This window comes from Vombatus ursinus, unplaced genomic scaffold (genome assembly GCF_900497805.2).
Source record: "Vombatus ursinus unplaced genomic scaffold, bare-nosed wombat genome assembly UNPS02014818.1, whole genome shotgun sequence".
NCBI lineage: Eukaryota > Metazoa > Chordata > Mammalia > Diprotodontia > Vombatidae > Vombatus > Vombatus ursinus.
Window position 1 is genome coordinate 3,043,479 of NW_020954596.1, and position 26,209 is coordinate 3,069,687.

A 26,209-nucleotide genomic window follows, 5' to 3' on the forward strand; every position below is an offset into this window, starting at 1 on the left:
TGTGAAGTATTTAGACTTTATTTACAGTTTCAACCACACCCTGCCCCCCCACCCCTTCAAAGCCACTTCAGAGACAGGCTTGCAGTGAGGAGGAGGGGCGTGCCGGAGGGCTCCTCACTTCCTCTGAGCCAAGGCCCTGGCACGCTGAATTTTGTCAGCTGTGGCTCCGTCTGAAGCCCCCGTGCAATGGGACAGGACGAGGCTCAGCTCTGCCTCATTGCGACGCTCAATGGCCACATCGGCAGCCTGCGTCACATCCCTGAAGTGGAGGGAGGGGAGTCAGGTCAGAGCTTTCCCCGAGGCCTCTCAGTCACAGAAACACAGAGAGGCCTCCTCTCCCTTCTCCCTCTGTGCACAGATCCTGCCAACCCCTGCCCCCAAAGCATACCCAATAAGGAGGAAAGCCTTGACTTTCTGCTCAGGGCTCACTCGGGCAGCAAACTTCTTGGCCTCGAATTTGTTGCGTCGCTTCATGCACACTTCAACAAAGGGCTCAGGGAGAATGAAAGGACAGGGAAGTCACTACCCCAGAATTTAGTTTCAAGGCACAGCCTAGCCCTGCCCTGCTCCAAGCTGCTTTCTCCAGGATAGGGCCCTTTGGACCACCCCTCTCCCCTGGGAGCTTTTCAAGGGCAGCTCTGAGTTGCGGTGGATAAAGAAAGGCTAAGTTTCTCCTGGGGTGGGGTGCAGAGGGGTAAAGACTGGGAGGTCCCTCCTCACCAGATACCCAATGGGTGATTTTTTGCTTTTGGAAAACTTTTCTAGCTCTTCCCAGTCTTCCCGATCAGCCAATGCAGTCAGCTTTAACCACCAGAACCTGGGAGAAGAGGGAAGAGAAACAGACAGACAAGATCACTGGCAGCCAAAAGGAGATGAGAGTAGATCCAGGATCTGGAGGAAGAATGTCCGATGCCCAGCCTGGCCCCGGGATCCAGTCGTGCCTTTTGTCAGGGATTCGGAAGTCCCGGGCCAGCTGCTCGGCACGCTTGTTGTTCCCACTGAGGAGGAGAGAAGTCACAGTGTCGTGCAAGGACAGGTCCAGGAAGTGCCCACCCAGCTCATCCTCCAGGCGCCGCTGCAGCCGCAGCAGCCGCATCTGCTCCTCTGTGGCCTAGAGGGGTAGAGGACAGTGAGACCTCCACAGGAGGAGGAGAAGTAAAGGGGTAACGTGTGGAGGAACGAGGGAAAAAATAACAAGATGGGAAGTCTGGATGCCTCCCAGGGCAGCGGGGGCACAGGATGTCAATGCCAAGTGCACCCTCCCTCATTTTATAGAGGAGGAAACTAGGCTCTGAGAGGGAGACTCGCCCCAGTTTACACAGGAAGTCAGCGACACAGCCAGGACTGGAACTCAACTTTCTGACAAAAGGGCTTCTGGGTGAGAGAAGGAGTGAGGGGTGAGGGTGGGGCAGGAGGAGGGGGAGACCGTCAACCTTAGCAGCAAACTCATTCTTGGCCTTGTAGTACTCATCAACTGCAGTCTGAAGGGCTGCGACTCTGCCCTCGATCCGCTGCAGGAGAGAAGGGCAGAGCCTGGAGATCTCAGAGAATCCCTCTCTGCATGCTCTGACCCTGCAGCCTGGTCCTCATGCCCCTCTTCAGCTTCCCTTGCACCTAGCAACTGTGCCTCAATTATTCTCGGGGTCACATGTGGGCAAAGGGGATATCTCACAACAGGTCCTTATGGATTGCTGGGGCCTCATTTCTGGGAGCCATGGACCAACTCCACTGGACAGCTATCCACTGCCTCCCTGACCAGAACTCATGTCCCTTGTCCACAGGAGCATCCCCAGGCCCCTGACCTCCTCAGCAGCATAGCTGGCCCGGATGTGGAAGTTGCCAAGCTCCTGGTGATTGTCGTCTTGGTTGTAAAGATCCTTCAGCGTCTCTAGCTCCTGGTGCTTACAGAACTGGGGAACCAATCAGGGTGAGGCTTGTCAGCCAGAACCAGTCAAGGCTTGCCATCAGCATCACCCTCACACGTTCCCCTTCCTCCTCTCACACACCTGTCGATATAGACTCAGGGCCACAGGCTGATTCCTGAGGGTCATGAAGAAATCTCCACGATTCAGCTCATTCTTTAGGTGCAAGACAACTGTAAACACTGTGAGGCCAGGGAGAAGTCACTAAAGGCTTCCTCCCAACCTGTCCCCACTACAGGAGAGGCCCAGGGGTTGGGGGACAGATGGACCTTTGCTTCTCCTGTGGACAGCAGGAGAACTGAGGCAAATGCCTAATGTGGGGCCCTGGTAACTTGGGAAAGGAAATGAATAAACATCCAAAAGATAAAGAACCCAAGGGCCCTGGGAATAAGAATTTGGCCTACCCCAGCTCTAGAGGCCAGAACCAAGAGTGGAGTTAGTGAAGTTTTCAGAGGCAGAGAAAGACCCGGCTGTAGCTATTTCTGCCTTCTCCTGTCCAAGTCACCAGCGGCAAACCTGAGGGAACTAAGGGGCAGCCCAGCCTTCTCCCCCACGATTCCCCTCAGGGGTCTCACCTAGGTCTGTGTCCCCACTCTCAATGGCTTTACTCAGGGCCAATTTGCTTCTCTTCATCTTCAGCAGAAGTGGCACCTGCTCCCCAGATCGTGGCTCATATTCCAATAGCTGGCGAGACAGAGCAGAAGGAACAGGATGGTAGGTTCAGAGTGGAGGAACAGTGGGAAAGCAGCGGTCATGAAGTCAGCTATTATCATCCTCCCTCTTTACAGATAAGGAAACAAAGCCCCAAAGTCATGCAGGGGCAGAGCTGGGCTCTAGATCCAGCCCAGCACTTCCCTCCCCACAGTGAAGGAAGCATAAGGAGAAGTCAAACTTGAAGGGGAAATGAGAGTGTGTGTGGATGGGGGAGTGAAGGTGGAAGAAGAGAGCCCCTTCGGACCTTGATGGCGAGCTCAGTGCGGCCACAGCCATAGGCGCGGGCAGCGATATCGGAGTAGGAGACCCCTGGCGTATCCCCAAGCTTCTGGTTAATGGCACGAGCAACATCCTCATCAGACACATCCTTCTGCTGCACCTGGGGACGAGGGGAGGGGGTGCAGGGAGTCATTGAGGCCCTCACCCTCACACTATACCCTGGCACTCCGTTTTTTTCTCAGGCTTCCCAGGGCCTCCCATAGTACATCTGGCTCCCTTCTACCTATTGCCAAAGTGCCTCAGGACTCCCTGAAATCCCCCGACTTCTTCTACCTTGTAACAGGCCCAGTGGGCCAGGATGCGACTGATGCCCTGAACCTCAGGAAGTCGAAGGTACTCGCAGATCTGGATGGCCAGAGGATACAGTCGCCGCAACACCAGCCTGGGGGTGAGGAAGGATATGGGCAAAGAGGCATCTGGGAAAAAGACTTCCCCAGCAGCTAACCATCTGTGCCCTCGAGTGGAAAACGCCCCCCAGAACCCTGCCCCATCACCCACCTGTCCAGCAAAACTTCAATAGTGAGCTGCTTGTATCTGGGTAACAGGTAAGGAGCCAAACTAGAGAGGACCCCCTCCACCATCACCTCCCTTTTAATGGAAGGGGATCCCCATGGGACGAGGTCAGCATCTCCCAGGCCCTGGGAGAGGAGGATATTGGGGACACATTCCTGGATACTGGGTGTAGGTGAGGGGGATTCCAATGGGATAGTCCCGCACAGCATTCAGCACCCTCAAGTCCTGACACATGCGCACAAAGGTGTCCGGTGGAAACTTGTCAATGAAACACTTTCCAAAGGAGGCTGCCTGGGATGGAAGGAGGTGTGTGAGAGGGGCTAGCCTGGAAGAAGGAGCCAGTACCACGTCTGCTCTCCCCTTGTGGCCACCCTCCCCTCCCCCTTTCCACTGACCCTGAGCAGGCTCTTCTGCATCTCAGGCTGGTGCTCATGGCCAGCAGCCTCGATACACTGCCGTACTGCCTGGGGCAGCTGTTCCCGCTCCTGGATCTCCCGGAGGTACTCATCTGCTTTCTGGCTTTCCTTCTAAAGGGTGAAGAGGGGGAAGGGCCAGAGTGGTGACAGTGGCTAGGAAGGAGGCAAGTGTCACTGATCATAGCCCCCCCAAGTGCCCTTTCCACCTCCCTCCCTAGTGGTGGGAGTCAGTGAGAGAACAAAGGGAGTAGGCAGCCATCCTAACATGTTAGGGATGAAGCTAAGTTCCTGGGTCCCCTAAAAAGGATCTGCCCAAACATTTCCAAACTCAAGAACTCTTGTACCCTGAGCCTCTCCAGGGCCACAAGTCTCCCACCTTTACATCCTTGGGATGAAGGCGGGGGTAGGGGAGGTGGGATGGCCTGGACTTCAGCCTAAGACTTTCCCCATCCAGCTCCCAGAGGGACCCAGAGCAAAGTCTAGAACTTGAGGCAATTTCTGTGACTCCATCTCCTTCCTGGGTCTTCCGAGCCTTCACGGGAGAGGCCTCTTTCTCATGACCTGTCTTCACAGCGCCTCCACTGCCTTCCCCCTCTGCTCTTACCATATACTTGTCCCCTGGGGCCTCCAGCCACATGACACGTACCAGAAGAAAGCTGCCCAGCCTAGCTATTGGATACTAGGGATGAGGTAGGAAGGAGGCCAGACAAGCCCCAGCATTGATGGGAGGTTGGGGAGGTCACAAGGGGCCAGGGTTTCACCTCATATTCCTTCTGAGCTTCTAGCAGAAGGGCTCCTGGGGCCATAGAGGCAATCCTGAAGATCTCTTCACTGGCCACTGTGGATGTGGGAAGGAACGAATGGTGAGTGTGCAGTGCCTGGGGCCACAGACAGAGGCCCAGCCCTGTTCTCTCCTCAGCACACAGCAAGTACCCCCAAACCAGACTGTGCCCTCGCCCCGATGATCAGAGGCTACCTTTCCCTGGCCCTGTCAAGTCAATAAGCATTTATGAAGCACCACATGCACAGCCCAGTGCTCCGAGTTGGACATAGTTTTGTACCTGCCCTCTGGAGAATGTTTTTTTTCCTGGTGCTCTCATTCTATAGTCTAGGCCTGGCTTCTCTCAGAAGCCCCAGCACCCTTTCTCTATAGTCTGAGTTTTCTCCCCATGAACAGCTAAGACGTTTCCCTCCCAACTAGTCACAGCCCTCACCTGGAACTTCGTGCAAAAACTCATGGCCATTCCGTGAGAAGATCCGGACTCCATCCAGCTCGGGCACTAGGTAGGAATCCTCTTCTAGTACAAACCTGCGGTCTGTCAAGGAAGGCTCAAAAGGGAAACAGGGCAAGAAAGGAACGGGGCAGGGTCCTCCACGAAACTCAGGGGGCCAAGGAGAGGAAATGTGCTCTTCAACCTTCCCGGATCATCCTGTAATGAATGCCCCACAGAGAACCCCCAAGGATACTGGATGCTTTCGGGTGCATCACCAGCCACCAGAAGGCGTCGCTCCCAGGCCACCACAATGGCCTTCTGCTTGCTCTTTGGACGACTACACCTGTCACAGGGGAGACACCTTGTCAGAGGTCACGTAATTCATGCTGCCCTTACACTAGGGCTCGAGGTAAGCAGTCAGTCTCCCTCCGGGTGTCATCCCAGTCGTCCCCGTCTCCCCCTTTACCAGGCCATCTGCTTGGGCGGGGCTCGAATGTTGCAGTTGAACTCGTACAGCTTCTCCTGGAGTAGATCATGGATAATATTAGTGTTCCTCACCTCCTACCAGTCCCTCCCCCTCAGTGCCCCAGAGGTGGTTCCTAAAGAATGGTCAAAGGAGTCCTGGGGTGAGGATGTTCAGAAATTACAGTGTCCCCGTGGCTCACCTTAAGTGAAGCCAGGCCCATCCAAATGTGGCCCGTATCGGTGAATAATGCCAGGTATCGATAATTGAAGGACACAGCCATCTGGAGGAAGTCACTCACTCCTGGAGCCAAACCAGGGGGTACCTGGAAGCACAGCACAAGGGCCCCAGCCCAAGTGAGGAGGGGCCAGCCTTTATCTGTCCCTTAAATACCAGCCATCCTCTTGATCTCATGAGGAGAGGGTGTATCAACGTGCTTGTGTGCAGTCATTTACTCTGGCCCTCCCCACCATGCCCCTGCAGCCCCTGAAGGGGTCATAAAGTACATTCTATTTACTTACCACCCCCGAGCAGGCCGTATTGTCTAACAGGTAGAGGTCAGGACCAATGGCTAAAAGCACAAGGGTCACTCGGTCTTGGAACAAAACTGTCCAGCATGAGGGCAGAGCCTGGAGCCCTAGAAAGAGAAATCAGCATTGGGGAGACTGAGGTTCCAGAGGCCAAGGTCAGGGTAAAGGAGCAGAGCCTCATTCCCCAGCATCCATTCCCGTAAAGCTCTCCCAAATACACTGGCCTATCAGGAAGAGACACATCCACCTCCCTATTGCCCCTGGCACTGCCCACATCTCCAGGCTGGACACAGTGGCACAGTGGAAAGCATCCAACATCTGAAGAGGGGATACCTGGCACCTCAGGCATCCTACGAAGCTTGAGGTCACCCACATTGGCAGTGAGTGTAAAACGATGGGCACCGGTGAGGATAGCGATCCCTGACCCAAACTCCGTGTGGAATACCCGGGCATCCAGAACCCGGTTTTGGAGCACCTCCTGGATAGGCCAAGGGAAGGGAGAAAGGGAGACGCAGTTACTTGCCTAACAGTCTCTCTCAGATGTCCTGAAAGACTCACCCAATCTAGTCCTAGTACCAACTAAGACTCAAGCCTATCTCTGCCCCAGCTAACACTCCTGTACCCACACCCCTCCCTCTAACCTGGCCAACACCCTCCCTCCCCAGCCATTATCAGTCTTGGCCTGTCCCTGCCCCCCACTTCAGGTTCCTACCCACACAGACAATGCCCTGCCCCCCCATCACAATTCTCAGTCTGTTTCACACCTACATTGCCCATGCTGAAATGTCTCCGGAAGTCACCATGCAGCCCATAGACCAGCACAGAGCCATCTTCCTGCACACACAGCAGCTCCTCCTCTGCCGACCAACCCAGTAACACTACCGGCCCACTCTTCCACTGGATGGGGGGAAGTACAGAGAAAGTGAACAAGGCTGATGGGAAAGGGTACAGGAGGAGGAGGAATTCTGGGGTCCCAAAGGGAGGTGGGAGGCGAGGATCATATCTTAGCCTAGGGTTGGCCCAGGATAGTTATGGTCCAAGGGGCAGGCTAGAGGTGGAACCAAAGAGATACATATGCAGTGGGGAGAGAGGCAGCGTGCATGGGTCCCCATATGCTGGAGTTGGAGAACAAGGAGGTGAGCCAGGACCACCCCGGGGCTGGGCAGCATACCAGCAAGCTGGCTAGAGCCACTCCAGAGGATGAATAAATCTGAAGTAATGGTCGAATGCTGGGTGACTTCTCTTTCTTCCAAGGGTTTCTCAACAGAGCTGGGGAAAGGGAGATATTAGCCAGATGCAAGCCCATGCCCTTGCCCTTAGACCTACTCCCTCCGAAGACGCAATCTCCCCCAGGCTGGAGAGTCAGAAGGGCTTCATGGGGCTCAGGATGGAGGGAAAAAAGACCAACAGAACCCAATGGGACAAGGGAGGAAAGACAGGCTCTGTAACAGAACAGCACACATACCAATGGGGCCTCCATAAGGAGCTGCAGCCACCAGGCAGTCTCGGAGGGGTTCCTTCAGGTCCCAGTCCATGCTGTACAGTTCAAACTTCCTGCCATAAACAGCAGAGAGCCAAGATCAGTGTCAGCGCAGGAAGCTTGGGGGAGAAGTCTCTCCGAGTCTACTAAGTTCAGAGTAGATCATAAAAGAGACTCCAAAGGATGCACCATTGGGAAGGAGGAGCCTGCATAGGCCTAGAGAAGACCTAGGTGAGAGAGCAGATACCACCCAAGCCTGGGTACCAAGGAGAAAGGCACCAGCGCTGACTCAGACCTGCCCTCCAAGGGGAGTTCCTATTTTCAGGGGGAAGAATCTGCCTGGGATAGAATGATCCTTCATACACGGAAGAGAGCAACTGAAGAGACAGGAAAAAAAGCTACCCCTAGATGTGGGGGAAGGGGGGGAAGAAAGAAGGGAATATGCATTTATATAGTACCTACTATGTGCCAAGCACTATTCTAAATGCTTCCCAATTATTATCACATATGATCCTCACAAGAACCCTGGGAGGTAGGTACTATTACTATCCCCAGTTTACAGTTGAGGAAACTGAGGAAGACAAAGGTTCAGTGACTTGCCCAGAATCACACAGCTAGAAAATGTCTGCAGCTGGATTTGAACTCAGGTCCTCCTGCCTCCTGGCCCAGCACTCTATCCACTGTATCACCTATTACTACCGGTAGTAGTGTTAAAGTTCTCAGAAACTGTCTGCATTATGCTCTGCCTGTCTCAAATAAAACCAACATACCTCAGGGCTTCAAAAGAAAGTTCTTTAAAGCTAAAAAAAAAAATAGCATCATACATGTAAAGCATTATTTTAGGAAGTACCATGGTGTGTGTTGAGGATAGAGTGCTGGACCTGGAGTCACAAGATCTGACTTCAAACCTTGCCTCATTCATTTCCTAGCTCTGTGACCTTGGGCAAGTCACTTCACCTCTGTTTGCCTCAGTTTCCTCAACTGTTAAATAGGGATAATCACAGTCACCTATTTCACAGGACTGTTGTGAGGAGCAAACGAAACATTATAAAGTGCTGTGCAAATCTTAAATCACTATATACATGTTGGCAATTTGATGATGATGATAATAATGATGATCTGTGTGACCTAGCTCAAGTCACCTCTCTGGGCCTCAGTTTTTTGATCTCTACCCTTTCACAGACAAAATCCTAGAAAAATCTGTCTATACCTATTGCCTATATTTCCTCACTTCCCTTAACCCCTCACTGCACTAAGATGACTGATGAGCTCTGAACTGTCCAACAGATGTTTGCTTCTCAGCCTACTCGTTCTTGACATCTTTGCAGTACTGGGCACTTCTGGTCAGTTTCTCTTCTGTATATTCTCCTCCTCGTTGTCATACTGCTTGTGCTCAGCCTCCTTTGTAAGAACACCAGTCGTATTCCTGCCCTTCTACGTGAAGGGCTAGGTCCTAGGGTTCTGTCCTGGACCCTCATCTCTTCTCCATATCTTTTCCCTTGGTATTCTCGACTCTCATGGGTTTAACCATCATCTCCATGCAGCTCATTCCTAAACCTTTACAATCAGCTCTCATCTCTCTCCTGAGTTCCAGGCCCACATTTCTATCTGTCAGTTTGATCTTTCTACCTGGGTGCCCCAAAAGCATCTCAAACTCAACAGGCTCAAAATATTTTCCCCACAAAGTCCACCTCATCATCAAACTCCCTTACTTTGGTTGAAGACACTACAGTTCTACCAGTCACTCTGATTTGCAATCTCGGAATGATTGTTGACTATTCCTTCTCTTTCACTCCTTGCATTAAGTCAACTGCCAAATCCTGATTATACCTCTCTAACACTTCTCCCATTTCCCTTTCTCTTCCCTCACAGAGCCACTCCCCTAGTTTAAGCCTTCTCACCTGAACTACTGCACCACCTCTTAACTGGTCTCCCTATGGCCAGTCTCTCCAAAGCACTAACCACATCACACCTTGCTCAAAAAGGTTTCAGTGTCTCCCTACTGCCTCTCAAATAAAACATAAAACACAAAATCCTCTCTCTGGCATCTAAAGTCCTTCCCAATCTGCCTCCAACCTACTTTTCTATACTGATTTCACATTAGTTCCTTTCTCATCATCTTCATCCTGGCCAAACTGGACTATCCGCCATTGCCCACAACTGCCAACATTCTCCCATCTCTGTATAAGCATTTCCCCAAGCCAAGAGTGTTTTCCCTCCTGTCTCTGCCTCTTGGAACACCTCTCTTTCTTGAAGGTTGAGCTCAAGTATTGACTCCAAAAAAGGGCCTTTCTTGATTCCTTGAGGTTTTATGTTCCCACCCCCCACCCCCAATACTTTGTGTTTATTTGGACACACTTTGTATTTGAAAGGTAATGTGCTGTAATGGACAGAGAGATGGTTTTAGAGCCAGGAAGACCAGGGTTTGAAGCCCACCTCTGAAACATTCTAGCTGTGTGACCCTGGACAAATCACCTAAACTCTCAGGGATCCACACAACTCTAAAATTGAGTTGCAGAGTAGTGCCAATCTGCTATCTACATGGTAAAGGGAGTTTCCTTATTGGAAGTACCAATGAAATCACAGCTGCATTAAGACAAAATAACTGCACTGACTTGTCTGAGTACATGTTGTTTCTCTGTGGTAGAACGTAAGTTCCTTGAGGGAGCGTTTTGTTTTCGACTTTGGACCCCACAGTGCCTAGCACAGAGTTCCATAGTAAGACACTTCATAAGTGCTTGCTGAATGATGTCCACAGTCCCTTCCAGCCCTAAATCCTAGGATCTCAAGAACTCCTCCTTTATTTCTTCCTTCACACACAGACAAGGAGTAACACGACCAGTCCAACTGCCTCCCAGGAGAAGCCTACCTGGAGGATGGCATGGCAGGAACACGGAACTTGCCTCACATGTGCAAAGTGCATGATAATTTACTGTGGGTTTTCTTGCCTATTCCCTCACTGGGGTCTCTCCACTTCCCTCCAGGGGGAGGCAGGAATCAGGATTTATAAATCAAAGTGATCCCAAGAGTCCATCTACTCCAATCTCCTCATTTGACAGACAAAGAAATTGAGACACAAGGAATGGAAGGGATTTGTCTAAAGTCACACAGGTAGTAACAGAGCTGGGAATCAAACCTGGATTTTCTCACTCCAAAACTAGTGTTGTTTTCACTTGAGTATGCAGCTTCTTACTATCGGTGCACCCTTTTTATGGACAAAGAGGCTCAGAGATATGAAGCTCGGCCAAGGTCCCAGAACTAGCATAATGGAACCAAAAGCAAAGATAAGGTCCCTGGGGCTCTTTCCAACACCCTACACTTTTCCTTAGAAAAGCAAGCAGCTTTGTATGTTGGAGGAGTGTCAGAATCAAGGCCATGAGAATGAAGATATTCTGTATACTGATGCACCCCCGGGTGGTGGTGGGAGGGACAAGGAAACTGGACAGAAGAATCATAATACAAGCAGCCTCTTCTCTCAGAGCTCAGGAATAAAACCAACAACCAGGAGGTGACCTTAATTGGTCCCAGGAAAAGTGACAGGGTAGAATGAACCACAGTAGGGGTGTCGTCTCTCTCTGCCAAAAGCAGAGCAGTGATTAAATAATTAACCAGTAATTAATTAATTAAGATTTGCCTTAATAATTCTGTTCTTGAAAGCTAGTCATCCTCAAAAATTAAGAGAACATATACCCTGGACCTGATTCTCACCAAAAAGAACTAGTAGCTGGCAAAGAAATGACAGAAATCTTTTGGAGAAGTAACTATTCCATCTTAAAATTTGTGAGAGGAAGAAAATGGTAATAGTTTGAAACATATCCTAGATACTAAGGACAAACTCCTTTGATTTGGAGGGGTTTGTTTGTTTTATTTGTTTGTTTCTTTTCGAGGAGGAAGGCAGGGAGGTGTTCTTAGCTAGGTGGTTTTTTATTTTATTTTTATTTTCAGTTCCAAATTCTCTCCCTCTCCCACCCATTGAGAAGATAAGAAATATGTCCTTAGCTATATTTAGGGAAAAAAGGATGAAAGAAATAATAGAACTGGTACTCAGAACGGATGGGACAATGGTGATAGATGAAGGAGGGAAGGCAAAACAACTCAACTTTTATTTTGTTTCTATTTTCTCTTCCAAGGAGAATCTTTGGACTGTAAAGGATGGAACAAATACCAATTGTTCTCACTTTGAGTAAATTCACATTACAAAAATTTGACTTTATGTAAAGAATTCTGAAGGAAATCTTCGTTAAAAAAAAAAAACTCACCTACATTAACTTTACTGTATAGTATCATGCTTTCTCTCTCTGATCCTGCCCCTTGGCTTAGCACTCCATGGCCTCCTACCTCCTGCCCCCGAAAACCAAAAAACAACTTTTAAAAAACCCTCCCAATGAAAGCAGAACAGACTGCAGGGAGATACCACCACTGCCACTGCTGGATTGAGGTTTGCTTGACTTGAGACTTCAGGCACCGAGAGAGAAGACCCTTGCCCTTCAGGTCTGCCTAGTCTACCCCCACCACTCTCCACATATCCAAGTCCCCCTGTGTCTGTCAGCATACAAGTACCACATGTCTGTCCTAGCCTCCATGTTAACATGTGGCCCCCAAGTGTTCTTCCTCTCAGTTCCAGCCAGGCCCTCATGTGGCTGACCCTGGCCCCTACATTCCTTCACCAGTTCTCACTTTGTGGGCAGCCTCCTTCCTGCGCTTCTCCCTCCCTTCCCCATAGGCAAATTCACATTACATAAAAATCTATTTCCATCGAGGTCTACTGAATGGTCCATTTAGGTAAAGCAAGAACTGTCTGTATAGCTAAGAGAGAGGTGATACTCAAGATAAATCATGAAAAAGTAAAAGAACACTTAGAGACTCTTGCTGAATTTAAGCCACCTGACTCAGATGGACATATCCTCAGATACTGAAAAGATCTGGGAGATGTAATTCTTGGGTCACTGTCAATGACCTTTGGAAGATCATGCCTAACAGGAAAGATGCCCAAGAACTGGAGAAAGGCAAACGTCTTTTAGTTAGTGAATATATAGAAAAGGAAACAGTGACCACTGCAAGCAAAGTAGGAATTACTTCATTAACAGATCATGTCAGACTAAACTCATTTCCCTTTTTGACAGGGTTATTCAACTCATAAACAGAGCTGAATTCCAAAGACCTAGGAAAAAAAATCTCTTTATTGTTTTTTTAAAAAGTTAACCAAGGGAATAATAATAACTTTGAATCCACATGATGACTTTCCTATCTCTACAACATTTTTATAAAAATAATAAACACATGCACCAAGGGCATCCTCAAAGATGAAGGGGCTTTTTGCAAATGATGGTCTCTGAAAGAGCACACAACTGCCTGCTAGGTAACAAAGGATAAAGAATCCCTCTGTAACTATTAGTTGTAGACTATTAAAAAAAAAAAAAGGATAGAACAAAACACCATTTCAAAAGCTTTCTTTCAACAAGGCATTTCCATACACATGTCAAATCATATACGGATCCTTGGGGGAGAGGATTCTGGGAAGATGGCAGAGTAGGTCAGAAAATTTCAGGTTCTCCAAATTTCCTCCATAGACAGAACATCGCCTCAAAATGAACATAGAATGACAAAAATAAAGGGATAAAGCAGTTATCCCAAGACAACTAGAGAGGACCTCAGGAAAGACAGGACCTCCAAGGGCTGAGGTTTGGCCTGAGTGAAGTATAAACACCTTCTGGTTCACACCTTCAGTTTAGGTCTGCTGAAATAAAGAGCAATACACAATAAACAGCAGGGCCTGGGGACAGTTCCTTTGGGAAGAAGACTAGACCTCAAGAACTATCACCTCATGAACTTCTCCTTATGGCTTCAAGAGCTTTTATCTAAGGTGAGGATCAGATACCTCAGTGGGGGAAGATTGAAGGACCTCGGCTATATCTGGGCACCAGGCCTGGTGGTGCTGACCAGACATGATCCCTGCTTGTGGTTGTGGATGAGAAGGAGCAAGCACATGCCCAGTGAGTGTAGTATGATAGGGAATAACAGCACTTTCAGGGCAGTGTGGCTAGGTGCCCTAACTGTGGCTTAGGGGAGGAGAGAAGTACCTGAGGTTGGGCCCCAGACAGCTTTGAGAAAATAATGTGGCCTGGGGAAACATTATCCACAACTCAAGATTAAAACCTAATTACAATAACAAGCTGCTAAAAATAAAATAAAACAAAATAAAATGAGTAAGCAAAGGAAAAAGAACTCAACCATAGATAGCTACTACAGTATAAAAGAAGATCTGGGTTCATATTCAGAGGAAGATACTGAGGTAAAAAAAGCCACTCCTACCCCAAAGAGTAACGTCAAATAGTCACAAGCTCCAAAAGAACTCTCGGAAGAACTTAAAAAGGACTTCAAAAATCAAATAAGAGAAATTGAGAGAAAATTAGGGAAAAAAAATTAAAAGCAATCCAAGAAAATTATGAAAAGAGTTAACCAATTAGAAAAAGAGATCCAAAACCTTAAGGAAAAAAATAACTCCCCAAAAACTAGATTTGGGTAAAGGGAAATCAAACGACATGGTTAAATACCAAGAAGTAATAAAACTAGAAAAAATAGAAGAGAATCTGAAATGTCTCATTAATAAAACAACTCATTAACAAAAATCTGGAGAACAGATTGATGAGAGACAACATAGGAATTGTTGGAAAGTTATAATCAAAAAAAAATCTTAATACAATATTACAAGAAATTATCAAGAAGGAGTGCCCTGAAGTTCTAAAACAAGAGGGTAAAAGTAGAAATAGAAAAAAATCTACTGTTCACTACCTGAGAGAGATCCCAGAAGGAAAACTTATAGGAATGTCATTGCCAAGCTTCAAAACTCTCAAGTTAAGGAAAAAATATTGTAAGCAACAAGGAAAAAAAAAACCAATTCAAATACCGCAGAGATACAATCAGATACAAGATCTAGCAGCTTCTACACTAAAAGACCATAGGTCTTGGAACATTTTATTTCGAAGAACAAAAGAGCTAAGGTTGTGACCAAGAATAACTTGCCCAGCAAAGTTGAATACAATCCTGAATGGGAAAAAAAAAAACAAACCCATAGACATTTAACAAACTGAAAGGCTTTCAGGTATTTGTGACAAAAAGACCAGAACTCAAAGGAAAATTCGACATAAAAAATCCAGAAGAAATATAAAGAAAACATTAAAAACTAATTATAAGGAATTCATTAAGGTCAAAACTGTTTACTTCTTATATTATGAAAATGTTATCAGTATTCTTCCTTTTTTTTTTTGGCAAGGCAATGGGGTTAAGTGACTTGCCCAGGGTCACACAGCTAGTAAGTGTCAGCTGAGGTGGGATTTGAACGCAGGTCCTCCTGACTCCCCGGCGGGGTGCTCTACCACCTAGCTACCCGTTGTTATCAGTATTCTTAAGACTATGATCATCACTAAGGCAGTTTAAAAGAAAGGCTGGGGCTGAGTTGTATATTATGGAGCGATTCTAAAAAAAATTTGGATAGAAAAAAGTAAAAACGAACAATTATCTCATAAAATGGGGCTTGAAAGTAAAAACTGATACAGAAGAAGCAGGTGGGGGTGGAGGGCTGGTAGTGCTGGAACCTTATTCTCATCTGACCTGGATTAAAGAGGGAACAACATATACATCTAAAAAAATATAAAAGTCTCCTAAACTTCTAAAGAAGTAAGAGGACTAGGGGACAGGATAAGGGAGGGACTTTTAGAAGGGTGTGTAGATGTAGGAGGCTGAGATGGGGAGAGGATAAGGGATGGACTCTTAAAAGGGTGAGTAGAATAAGGAATAGGAAGGTAAGGAATAAAGTAATAGGTATGGGGTAAAAAGAGGTTAAGAAGGACAATAGTGAGTAAAAATAAGATGGAGGGAAATTCACAAATAGTAATTATAACTTTGAATGTGAGTGGGATGAATTCACCCATAAAATGGAAAAAGAGAACAAAATGGATTAAAAATCAGAATCCAACAATATGCTGTTTATAAGAAACACATTTAAGAATGAGAGAGACACAGAGTTTAAATGGAGGGTTAGAGTAGAATTTATTATGCTTTGACTGATGTAAAAAAGACAAGGGTACCAATCATGATCTCAGACAAAGTTAAGGCTAAAATAGATTTAATTAGAAGAGATAAACAGAGTAACTACATTTTGATAAAATAGACAATGAAGCAACATCAATATTGTACCAATATGCACCAAATACTAGAGCAGTTAAATTTTTAAAAGATAAGTTAAATGAATTACAGGTAGAGCTAGATAGTAATACTATAATAATGAGGGACTTTAATCTTCCTCTCTTAGCACTAGGTAAATCTAACCCCAAAACAAATAAGACAGAAGTCAAGGAAGTGAATAGAATTTTAGATAAGCTAGATATGATCACTATCTGGAAAGGAATACACGTTTTTCTCAGAGGTTCATGGTACCTTTACAGAGATTGACCATATACTAGCACATAAAAATTTTATAGTTAAAAGCAGAAATAGTAAAAGTATCCTTTTTCCAGATCATGATACAATAAAAATTAAATTTAAACAGGAACTGTAGAAACACAAATTAAAAACTAATTGGAGATTAAACAATTTAATCTTAAAGAATGAGTGGGTTAAAGAACAAATCATGGACACAATAACTTCATTAAAGAGAATGCCAGTTCTGAGACAACATCAAAATCTATAGGACACAGCAAAAGCAGTAATCAGAGGAAAATTTATATCTCTAAATGCTTACATCAATAAAACAGGGAAAGAACACACCTAAAAATAAATAAATTAAAAAGAAAAAAAGAAAAAAAGTGCTTTGCACTATCATCATCATCAATTCACTGACTAAAACCAAGGCAGACTAAGAAGTAGGTGGATCATAGACTCATGGAACCTGAAAGTTGTAAGAGACCTAAAAGGTTGTCTGGTCCATCCTCCCAACCCATGTATATCTCTTCTATGGTACATTACATTACTGAACAGTAGTTATCCAGACTTTGTTTGGACCCTTATAGTTCACGGAAATTCAATGTCTCCTGAAGCAACTATTACATGTTCTCTAATCAATTTGGGTACTCCCTCAGTGGTGCAGATTAAAACCCAACCATATCTTCTCAAAACAAAAAAAAAGAAAGAAAGAAAGAAAAAAAGAACAGACCAATGAATTGGTTATGCAATTAAGAAAAAAAAACAAAACCTAGGAAACGAACAAACTAAAAATCTCCAACTAAACACTAAATTGGAAATCCTAAAATGTAGAGGTGAGACTAATAAAATTGAGGATAAAAAAAACCATTGAGTTAATAAATAAAACTAGGAGTTGGTTTTATGAGAAAAAAACCCAATACAACAGATAAACTATCGGTTAATTTGATTAAAAAAAGAAAAAGAAAATCAAATCACTAGTATTAAAAATGAAAAGGGTGAATATACCACTAATGAAGATGAAATCAAAGCAACTGAAGTTATTTTTCCCAATTACATGTCAATAAATTTAACAATTCAAATGAAATGGAATAATATTTACAAAAATATAAATTGGCTAGATTAGTAGAAGAGTAAATACAATATCTAAGTAGATCTATTTTAGAAAAAGAAACCGACAGGCCATAAACGAGCTTCCTAAGGAAAAAGCACCAGGGCCAGATATTTAAAGATCAACTAATTCCAATATTCAATAAATTATTTGGAATAATAAGAGGGGATTCTATCAATCTCCTTTTATGACACAAATATGATAGTGATATGTAAACCAGGAAGAGTAAAAACAGAGAAAGAAAATTACAGACCAATTTCATTAATGAATATGAATGCAAAAATCCTAAATAAAATATTAGCTAAAAAATTACAAAAATATATTACAAGGATTACACATTATGATCGAGCAGGATTTATACCAGGAACATAGGGATAGTTTAACATAAGAAAAACTATTAACATAATTGATTATATCAATAATAAAAGTTTTTAAAAATCATATAATTATATCAAAAGATGCAGAAAAAGCTTTTGATAAAGCACAACACTCATTTCCATAAAAAAAAAATACTTGAAAATATAGGCATAAATGGATTTTTCTTTAAATTGATAAAAAAAATTTGCCTCAAACCATCAGCAAGCTTTATTTGTAATGGGGATAAGCTAGAAGCCTTCCCAGTAAGATCAGGTGTGAAACAAGGATGCCCACTGTCACCAATACTATTCAACATTGTATTGGAAATTCTAGCAATACAATAAGAGATGAAAAAGAAATAGAAGGAATCAGAATAGGGAATGGTAATAAAACAATCTCTTTTTGTAGATGATATACTTGGAAAATCCCAAAGACTCAACTAAAAGGTTAGTTGAAACAATTACTAATTTTAGCAAAGTAACAGGATATAAAGTAAATTCATATAAATCACCAGCATTCCTATATATCACAAACAGAATTCTGCAAGAAGAGTCAGTAAGAGACACCCCATTTAAAATAACTCTAGACAGTATAAAATACCTGGGAGTATACCTGTCAAAACAAACCCAGGAACTATATGAACTATAAAAAAACCTTTTTATAGAAATAAAATTAGATTTAAATAATTGGAGAAATATTAATTGTTCATGGGTAGACAAGGCCAATATAATAAAAAATAACAGTTTTATCCAAACTAATATTCAATGCCATCTCAATTAAATTGCCAAGAAATTATTTTACTGTATTAGAAAAAAACAACAAGAAAATTCATCTGGAAGAACAAAATGTCTAGAATATCAAAGGAACTACTAAAAAAAATATAAAGAAAGGAGATTTAGTAGTACCAGATCTTTAAAACTATAAGGCATTATAATAATAACAATTATTATTGTTATTATAAGGCATTTTAAGTATTATCAAAACTCTCTGGTACTGGCTAAGAAACAAAAAGGCAGATCAGTAGAACAGAGTAGACATAGAATTTATAGCAGCAAATAAATATAGTAACCTGGTCTTTGACAAGTATGAAAACTTAAGTTTTTAGGATAAGAATTCATTATTTGGTTAAAAAATGGTTGGGAAAACTGGAAAGCAGTTTGGCAGAAACTGGGCATAGAACAATATCTTACATGATTTACCAAGATAAGATCAAAATGGATACATGATCTAAACGTAAAGAGAGATATAACAAGAAAATTTGAAGAACATGGAATATATTACCTATCAGACATTTGGACAGGTGAACAATTAATGAATAAATAAGAGATAGAGAGCAGTGTAAGGGGTAAAATGGATAATTTTGATTACATTAAATTAAAAAAGGTTTGTACAAATAAACCAAATGTAGCCAAGATCAGAAAGAATGCAGAAAATTGGGGGAAAAATTTATAGACAGATTCTCAGATAAAGGTCTCATATCTCAACTATATAAAGAACTCTGTAAAATCTGTTAGAGTATGAGTCATTCCCCAGCTGATAACACTGTTAAAGGCTATAAACAGGCAGTTTTCCGATGAAGAAATCAAAACAATTTAGTCATATGAAAAAATGCTCTAAATCATTATTGATTAGAGAAATGTAAATTAAAACAATCTTGAATTATAATTTTACACCTATCAGATTGGTTAAAATGACTGAAGGGGAAAGCAACAAATGTTGGAAGGGATGTGGAAAAATCAGAACACTAAGTTGCTGTTGGTGGAATTGTGAACTGATTCAACCATTTTGGAAAACAATCTGGAATTATGCTCAAAGAGTTATTAAACTGCCTGTACCCTTTGACCCAGCAATACCATTACTAAGTCTGTTTCCCAAGATGATTAGAGAAAAAGGAAAAGAGCCTCTATGTTCTAAAATATTTATAGCAGCTCTCTTCACAGTGGAAAAGAACTAGAAATTGTGGGAATGCCTATCAACTCAGGAATGGCTAAACAAGTTGTGGTATACTATTGTGATGGACTGCTACTGTGCTATAAGAAATGATGAGGTTGTTGGTTTTAGAAAAACATGGAAAGACTTGCAGGAAATAATGAAGAGTGGAAATGAGCAGAACTAAGAGAATGTGGCATACAGTGACAACAATATTATTTTAAGAACAACTTTGGATGACTAAGTCATTTTGACTATTATAAATGCCCAAATTAACTACAAAGGCCATTTGATGGAAGATACTACTTGCATCCAGAGAAAGAATTGATAAATAATAGCTGTACAGAATGATTTTACACACACACACACACACACACACACACAAATATTTGTGTCGAATGGTAGCCATTTCTAGGGCACGGGCAAGGGGGGAAGAAAAAAAGGGAAAAAAGTTATATGATAACTTTATTATATATAAAAGGAATAGCAAGTTGTACAGAATAGATTTGCAGTTTCATGTACAATCATCTTTTTTTCTATTCAACTACATCATGGAAATGCTTGTTTTATTCCTTAAGTTCAGAATAAAAGAAATTAAAAAAAAAGTTTCCAACAATGACTAAAAATCCTTGAAGTAGCTAAGAAAGATAACTTTGCTCACCAACCCTCTGGTCATTGGTATCAAGTGAAGGATAAAATAAGGTGACCTATGCTGAGCAAAGATGCTTGTCATTGTCATTGAGGATGTCTGGATCAGAATCAAAAGGGAAGATGGATTCCCCATACATATCAAGGTCCTCCAGATGTCCCTGGATGTTGGATGTCCCTGTTCATGGATTGGAGTGATTGCCTCAAATCCTTGAAACATTGCAGAACTCCCTAAATGAATTCCATAATCCCTCAAAATCATTTGGCCCACCTATTTTCACAGGAAAAAATAGGTGTATCAAGAATGAGATTGTCCAGACTCTGCCATGAAACCGATCAGATAACACAAGCATGGTACACCTTGGATGGTCACTGCATATTCACAGTGAGCTAGGTCTGAAATTGAAAATTAGGAAATTTTGCAGAGCTTATAATGATGCTAAAGCCTTTCAGAATAAGGTCCATCTTTTTAACAATGATACTCTTTCATACTGTGATGGGAGGCATTTTGGGAAATGGAAAAAGTGGTATATTTGGAATAGAGGCCCTGGTTTAGAATCTGGGCTCTGCCATTAATCACCTATGTAACCTCAACCCCTCTGGGACTTACTTTCCTCATTTCTAAAATTGATCTTTGGTGTTCCTTCCAACTCTAAACCTACAATCTTGTGGCTATGAGTGATGGAATGCCACAGTCTCCAAAGAACTCTTCAAGTTGAGAAGGATCCACAGGGCACCTGTGGGTGTGGGTGTGTATGTGTGTGTATATACACATACACACACACACATATATGTATATATAATGTATATGTATGTATGTATGTATGTATATATATATAGTACACAGTGGGACTGAATAGATGGCAACAGATTACCAACCAAGAATCACACAAGAGGAATATAAAGGATGTCAACAGAGAGATGTATGATGAGAAAAGGAGGGCTGCCATATGGTGAGAAAAAGAGAAAGGACAGACACTCTGGGGTCACTGTTGATATCCATGAAATTTCAAGAATATGGATTCAGGGATTTATAGCAGGCAATGCATAAGAGTCATACAGAATGAGAAGGCATGGATGAGGCACCTGTTGAAGGGGTTACTCAAATTGGCAATATTATAGATTAAGAAGTTTTATGTAGTTTCCCCAGATTTTAGCAAATCATTTGAAAAAGTCGATTGTGTTCTTATGGACAAGAGAAAGGCATAGACTAGAAGACAGTGCAATTAGGTGGATTTAGAACTGGCAGAAAGACTGACTGCAAAGAGTTGCCACTAAGGGCTCAAAGTGAGCTTAGAAAGAAGTCTCCTGTGGAAAGTCCCAGGAATCTGTATTAACTGTAGGCTTTTTAAACACTTTTAATCACTGACCTAGATAAAGGCAGAGATAGAAAGCTTATCATTTCTTTTTTAGCTAATGTAAAGTTAAGAGGCACTACTAACATCAAGGATTTTACAGGCAGAATCAGGGGTGTGATGATTTCTGAGGTATAAATGTTCACAATGAAAATTTAACAATCAGTTCTGCAGGAGCTAGCTTTAGCAAACACCTGGGCAGGATCCAAAAAGATTTCCAAAGATTAGAACTTTGGGCTAAATGTAATAAAATAATTTTTTTTCTTATTGATGTCTTTTGTTTTTATATTACATTCATTTAAAAATATATTCTTACTCTCTTCCCTACCCACTGTGAGGGGTTCGTTTTTTTTTTTTTAATTCCCTTTCTATTTAGCTGCATCACAGCCATTTTATCTGCAACCAGCTGAGGCTATGGGATTTAGCACAATTAACAGAAGATGATTAACTGGTTAGAGGTAAAAGAACTCTGTCTCTGTTTTAAGGTAACCATTTGCTAGACCAACTCCTGTATCAGTTTACCAGTTGTAATTTTTTCCCCTTCTGCTATCTGTGACATGTAAACCTCCACCCTCCTCATTTGCCTGCTATAAATTTTACAAGCCAATCTTTGAAATGTTAAATCCTAATTGTATTTTTTTCTGTCATAAAATTATATAAGCCCTTGGGAAAACTTTGTCTATTGCCCAGAGGTAATTTAGAAACTCTTGAGCCTGTGCTCAAAGTATAATAAAACCTGGTTTTAAAATGTCTCTTCCTGTGGATAAGCATGATTTACAGCAATATCTATAAACAAATCACTGGCTATTTTCATATCACCACCAAGGCATCCTTCGTAACAAAGCAAAAAGGTTCAGTAAAACAAATTCAGACAGCAACTACAACCTCCCTACTGCTTGGGCTGCGTTTCCATCAAAGATGACTAGGCCAACTTGATCTGTAGCACATTCAGCTGAACCAGCCTAAATGTCACGCTTGGAGGGCTGACACCACAACGAAATCTGAAGGGGGATGAAGAGGCCCAGAAAAACAAAAACGCTTTGATTCTTGGAACTAGTGTTGAATGGTTCTTCTCTCTCTGAAAATCACTAATTCCAGGGCCCCAGAACAATGATACTTGTTGCCACTTAGTTCTGGGGCAAGCAAAGGAAGCAGGCTTGGACCAGCTTCAAGTCAGGTCTTGGCACGTCTTGACTGCAAGGAGAATGCTAGGGGCCACTATTTCCCCACCCCCAAACCCTCCTATCCTCCAAACTTCCCTAGTTCCCCTGAAGGCACCACAATTCTCATAGTTACCTAGGTTAATCTTGGAATCAATTTCCACTCTTCACTCCTCCTCACCCCACATCCAAAGAGGAGAGGGGTCTTTTCAATTCTGCCCCTACAACATTTCCTATTTTTCCCTTACCACCAAACTCAATACCCACATCAAGCCTCCCAAAGCAACAATTTATCTTGAGGGACACACTAAAGGTAGTATTTGCCAGGCAGGTTATGGCACCACCCCCTTCTCAAACACTACTGTAGGCCAGGGGTAGGGAACCTGGTGTAGGCAGTCCATGGCCCTACTCCCAAAAACCTCAGGAACAGCTATGGCCCCTAGGGTCAGTGGCTCTGCTTTCAGCACATCCCCACTGCCATCATTCAGAGGAAAAATCTTGTAAAGACCTGATATTGGGGTCACTTTGGGGATGTTTAGCAATGGCTTCTACAGGTAATGTAGTTCCCACCTCCTCAGCAACTCAGCTACTGAAAACTCAAAAAATAAAGTTCTTGGCACTGTCAAATGGGTCTACATCAGAAATATATAGTTTTATCATTAGGAAAAAAAAAAAACCACTAAAAAGATGCATTACCATATGTCTTGCCAGACACCCTAAGGATCACTGGGCCCTTTCCATCTGCTCAGCAGTTGAGGCCTCCTACGTGAGTTGTCTTTCCTTACTAGAACAGGAGCTTCTTGAGAGCAGGGGCTGTCACTCTATTTTCTCCCTGTATCTCTAGCAATTAGCACAGTATGTGGCATGATTAGCATTTAACAAATGTTTTATCATTCCTTCATTTGAAAATACATGCAATATTACACATTCATAATCCCCACTACATAATATGAAATTTAATAGGGATAAATGCAAAGCTTTACTTCTGAGTTTAAAAAATTTCACTAGGTGGCGCAAAGGATAGAGCACTGGCCCTGAAGTCAGGAGGACCTCAGTTCAAATTCGACCTCGGACCAAGCACTTGACACTAGCTATGTGACCCTGGGCAAGTCACTTAACCCCAACTGCCTTAAAAAAAAAATTCACAAGTACAAAACAGAGGAGACATGACTAGACAGCAGTTCATCTGAAGAAGATCTGGGAGTTATAACAGACTATAAGCTCCCTGAGTCGACATTGTGATACGGCAATCCTTGCCCTCATACCCTCGCCATCCCCAGCCAAAAAACCTCCCAAACTACTAATACTTATGTAAGGTAGACACAACAAGTATTATCATCATTCTCATTTTGCAGAAAAGGAAACTGAGGTTTAGAGCATTTAAGTGACTTGCCCATAATCACCCATAGTGTCAAAAGTGAGATTTAAACCCAGGTCCTCCTAAATCCAAATGCAGTATTTCCTACCCTTCTGAAATTATCTCCAATTTATCCTGTGTGTTTTTTGTACCTAGTTCTTTGCAAGTTATCTCCCCCATCTCATCGTGAGCTCCTTGACAGCAGGACAGAAAATTTTTGCCTTTCTTTGTAGCTTCAGCACTTGGCATAGCGCCTGGCACATAGGAAGTACTTGATAAATGCTTATTGACTATATCACGCTGTGATATAAAACAGAGACTAAAGATTATGCTTGGCCCCAGACGATAGAATAAGAAACAATGGGCTAAATTTGCAGAGGTAGATTTTATCTCAATTTAAGGAAAAATTTCCCCAGAATTGGCAATTATCCTCTAAAGTAGAATGAGCTGCTTCTGAAGGTGGTAGTTGTCCCCTTACTAGAAATATATAAGTAAAGGCTGTTGAACCAACCACTCTCCAGATACCACTCAACAAGCATTTATTAGATAGCTACCGTGTCAAGCACTGTGTTATGTCGTGGAGATAAATGGACAAAAATGAAACAGTCCTTGTTTCTGAGGAAGTTACATTCTATAGGAGAAGACAACATGTATGTAAAGAAGTATCTACAAAACATATAAAGATAAATTTATGGGGGCAGTGGGGAGATCAGGAAAGGCTTTACAAAGAAGGTGATGCTTGGGCAAAATTTTGAAGGAAACAAGAAATCTGGTAAGAGTGCATTCCATGGGGCAATTAGGTGTCACAGTGGATACAGCACTGACCCCTAAGTCAGGAGGACCTGAGTTCAAATGTGACCTCAGACCAAACACCTGACACTTACTAGCTGTGTGACCCTGGGCAAGTCACTTAACCCCAATTGCCTAACCAAAAAAAAAAAATTGAAAAAAAAAAAAGAGTGCATTCCAGGCAAAGGAGATGAGTCAGTGCAAAAACACAGAGGCAGGAGATGAATGAAGTGTCCTGTGTGAGAAACAGGAGAAACAGCAAGCAGGTCTGTTTGCTTGCAACACGGGCATAGGAAAGGGCCGTATAGATATATAAGGTGGAAAGGTAGGTTGAGGCCAGGTCGTTAAAGGTTTTAAAAGCGAAGAAGAGCTTGTATTTGGTTTTGGAGGCAATAATTCCATAAATAGGACTTTCTGGGTTGTAGTGTAAAAGGAATTCACATTCAGGCATGGGTTGAACTGGACAGCCTTTAATCCAGGGGTCAAATGAACTTGTTTTTATTTTTTTATAGTTTAATAGCTTGTATTTCAATATAATTTGTTTTCTTTATAATCTTATCTTTAAAAAAATGTACGCATGTGAAAATGATTCTTGAGAAGGGGTTCATTAAGAACCCCCGCCCTTTTCCAACCCAGTCTGGGAGTCTCCTCTTTGATGCTTCCTTGACAACTGCGTGATCTGTGGGCTGGAGGAATGGGAGGAGGGGCGTTAACCAGGGGGATTAGAAGAGGACAGAACGCGGTGGGGAGGGTGCTGAGAGATGGGTGGGTGTGAAGGAAGGGAAAGAGAAGGGTGATGGGGTGAGGGATGCACCGGGAGAGACGAAGGCGGGGCTCTCGGCGGATCAGGGCGGGAGGGGGGCCGGGGCCCTGCACGCGAATGGGAGGGGTCGCTCGAGAGTAGCACAAGGGATGAGGAAGCGAGTCCTAAGTCGGCCCGGGGACCCGCGCTCACCGATAGAAGGCCGCTTCCCCGAGGGGGTTCCAGTCCGCAGTGTAACAGTCCATGGCTGCGCCCAGATCCCCCCCACACCTAGGGCGTCCACTCAGCTCCAAAAAGCTTCCCTTTTCGTCCAGCCGCTAAACTTCCGCTTCCGCCCGTGGTCATCACGTGACGACGCCGAGGACGCCATTGCCGCTGTGGGCTCAGACTTGGCTCCGCCTTCTTCATGGCCCCGCCTCCACTCGGCCTCGGTCACGCCCCCTCGCCTACCCCCTCCCTGCCGAGCCTGCCTACCGCTGCACACCCAGCTCCAGACCCGCCCTCCATTCAATTCAATTCAGCACCTGCTGCGTGCTGGCCCCCAAGGTAACAAGGAGGGAGAAAATACTGCTAGCTCTGACCCTACACTCTGCCTGCGAATAGCGGGGACAAGTATACAAATGGCTATGCCTGATATAAGGGAGAGTGAGATAAGAGCTATGAACCCGTCCACGGGGTGCTGTGGGGCATTTGAGAGGAAAATCAGGAAGGCTTCGTGAAAGAGGTGACCCCCAAGCTGGTCCTTGAAGAAAGGAATAGATAATGGTCCTGCCCTCCCTTGGGAGGAATTA

The 26,209-nt window shown here is 43.7% G+C and overlaps 1 protein-coding gene across 1 annotated transcript; it reads right to left on the reverse strand.

Annotated features, from left to right (window-relative positions):
- VPS16 (VPS16, CORVET/HOPS core subunit) lies at window positions 1-25,745 on the reverse strand. The gene is made up of 24 exons (XM_027836401.1): window positions 25,611-25,745; window positions 7,517-7,605; window positions 7,223-7,320; window positions 6,820-6,948; window positions 6,385-6,529; window positions 6,043-6,158; window positions 5,724-5,846; window positions 5,525-5,580; window positions 5,312-5,401; window positions 5,059-5,153; window positions 4,606-4,682; window positions 3,824-3,955; window positions 3,592-3,719; window positions 3,414-3,449; window positions 3,189-3,297; window positions 2,881-3,015; window positions 2,498-2,606; window positions 2,007-2,104; window positions 1,803-1,910; window positions 1,434-1,511; window positions 942-1,111; window positions 721-817; window positions 389-492; window positions 1-259 (listed from the first exon to the last, which is right to left on the reverse strand). The coding sequence occupies exons 1-24, from the start codon at window positions 25,661-25,663 to the stop codon at window positions 115-117; spliced, it is 2,520 nt and encodes an 839-aa protein (XP_027692202.1). The 5' UTR covers window positions 25,664-25,745; the 3' UTR covers window positions 1-114.
- Between the last annotated feature and the right edge of the window lie 464 nt (window positions 25,746-26,209).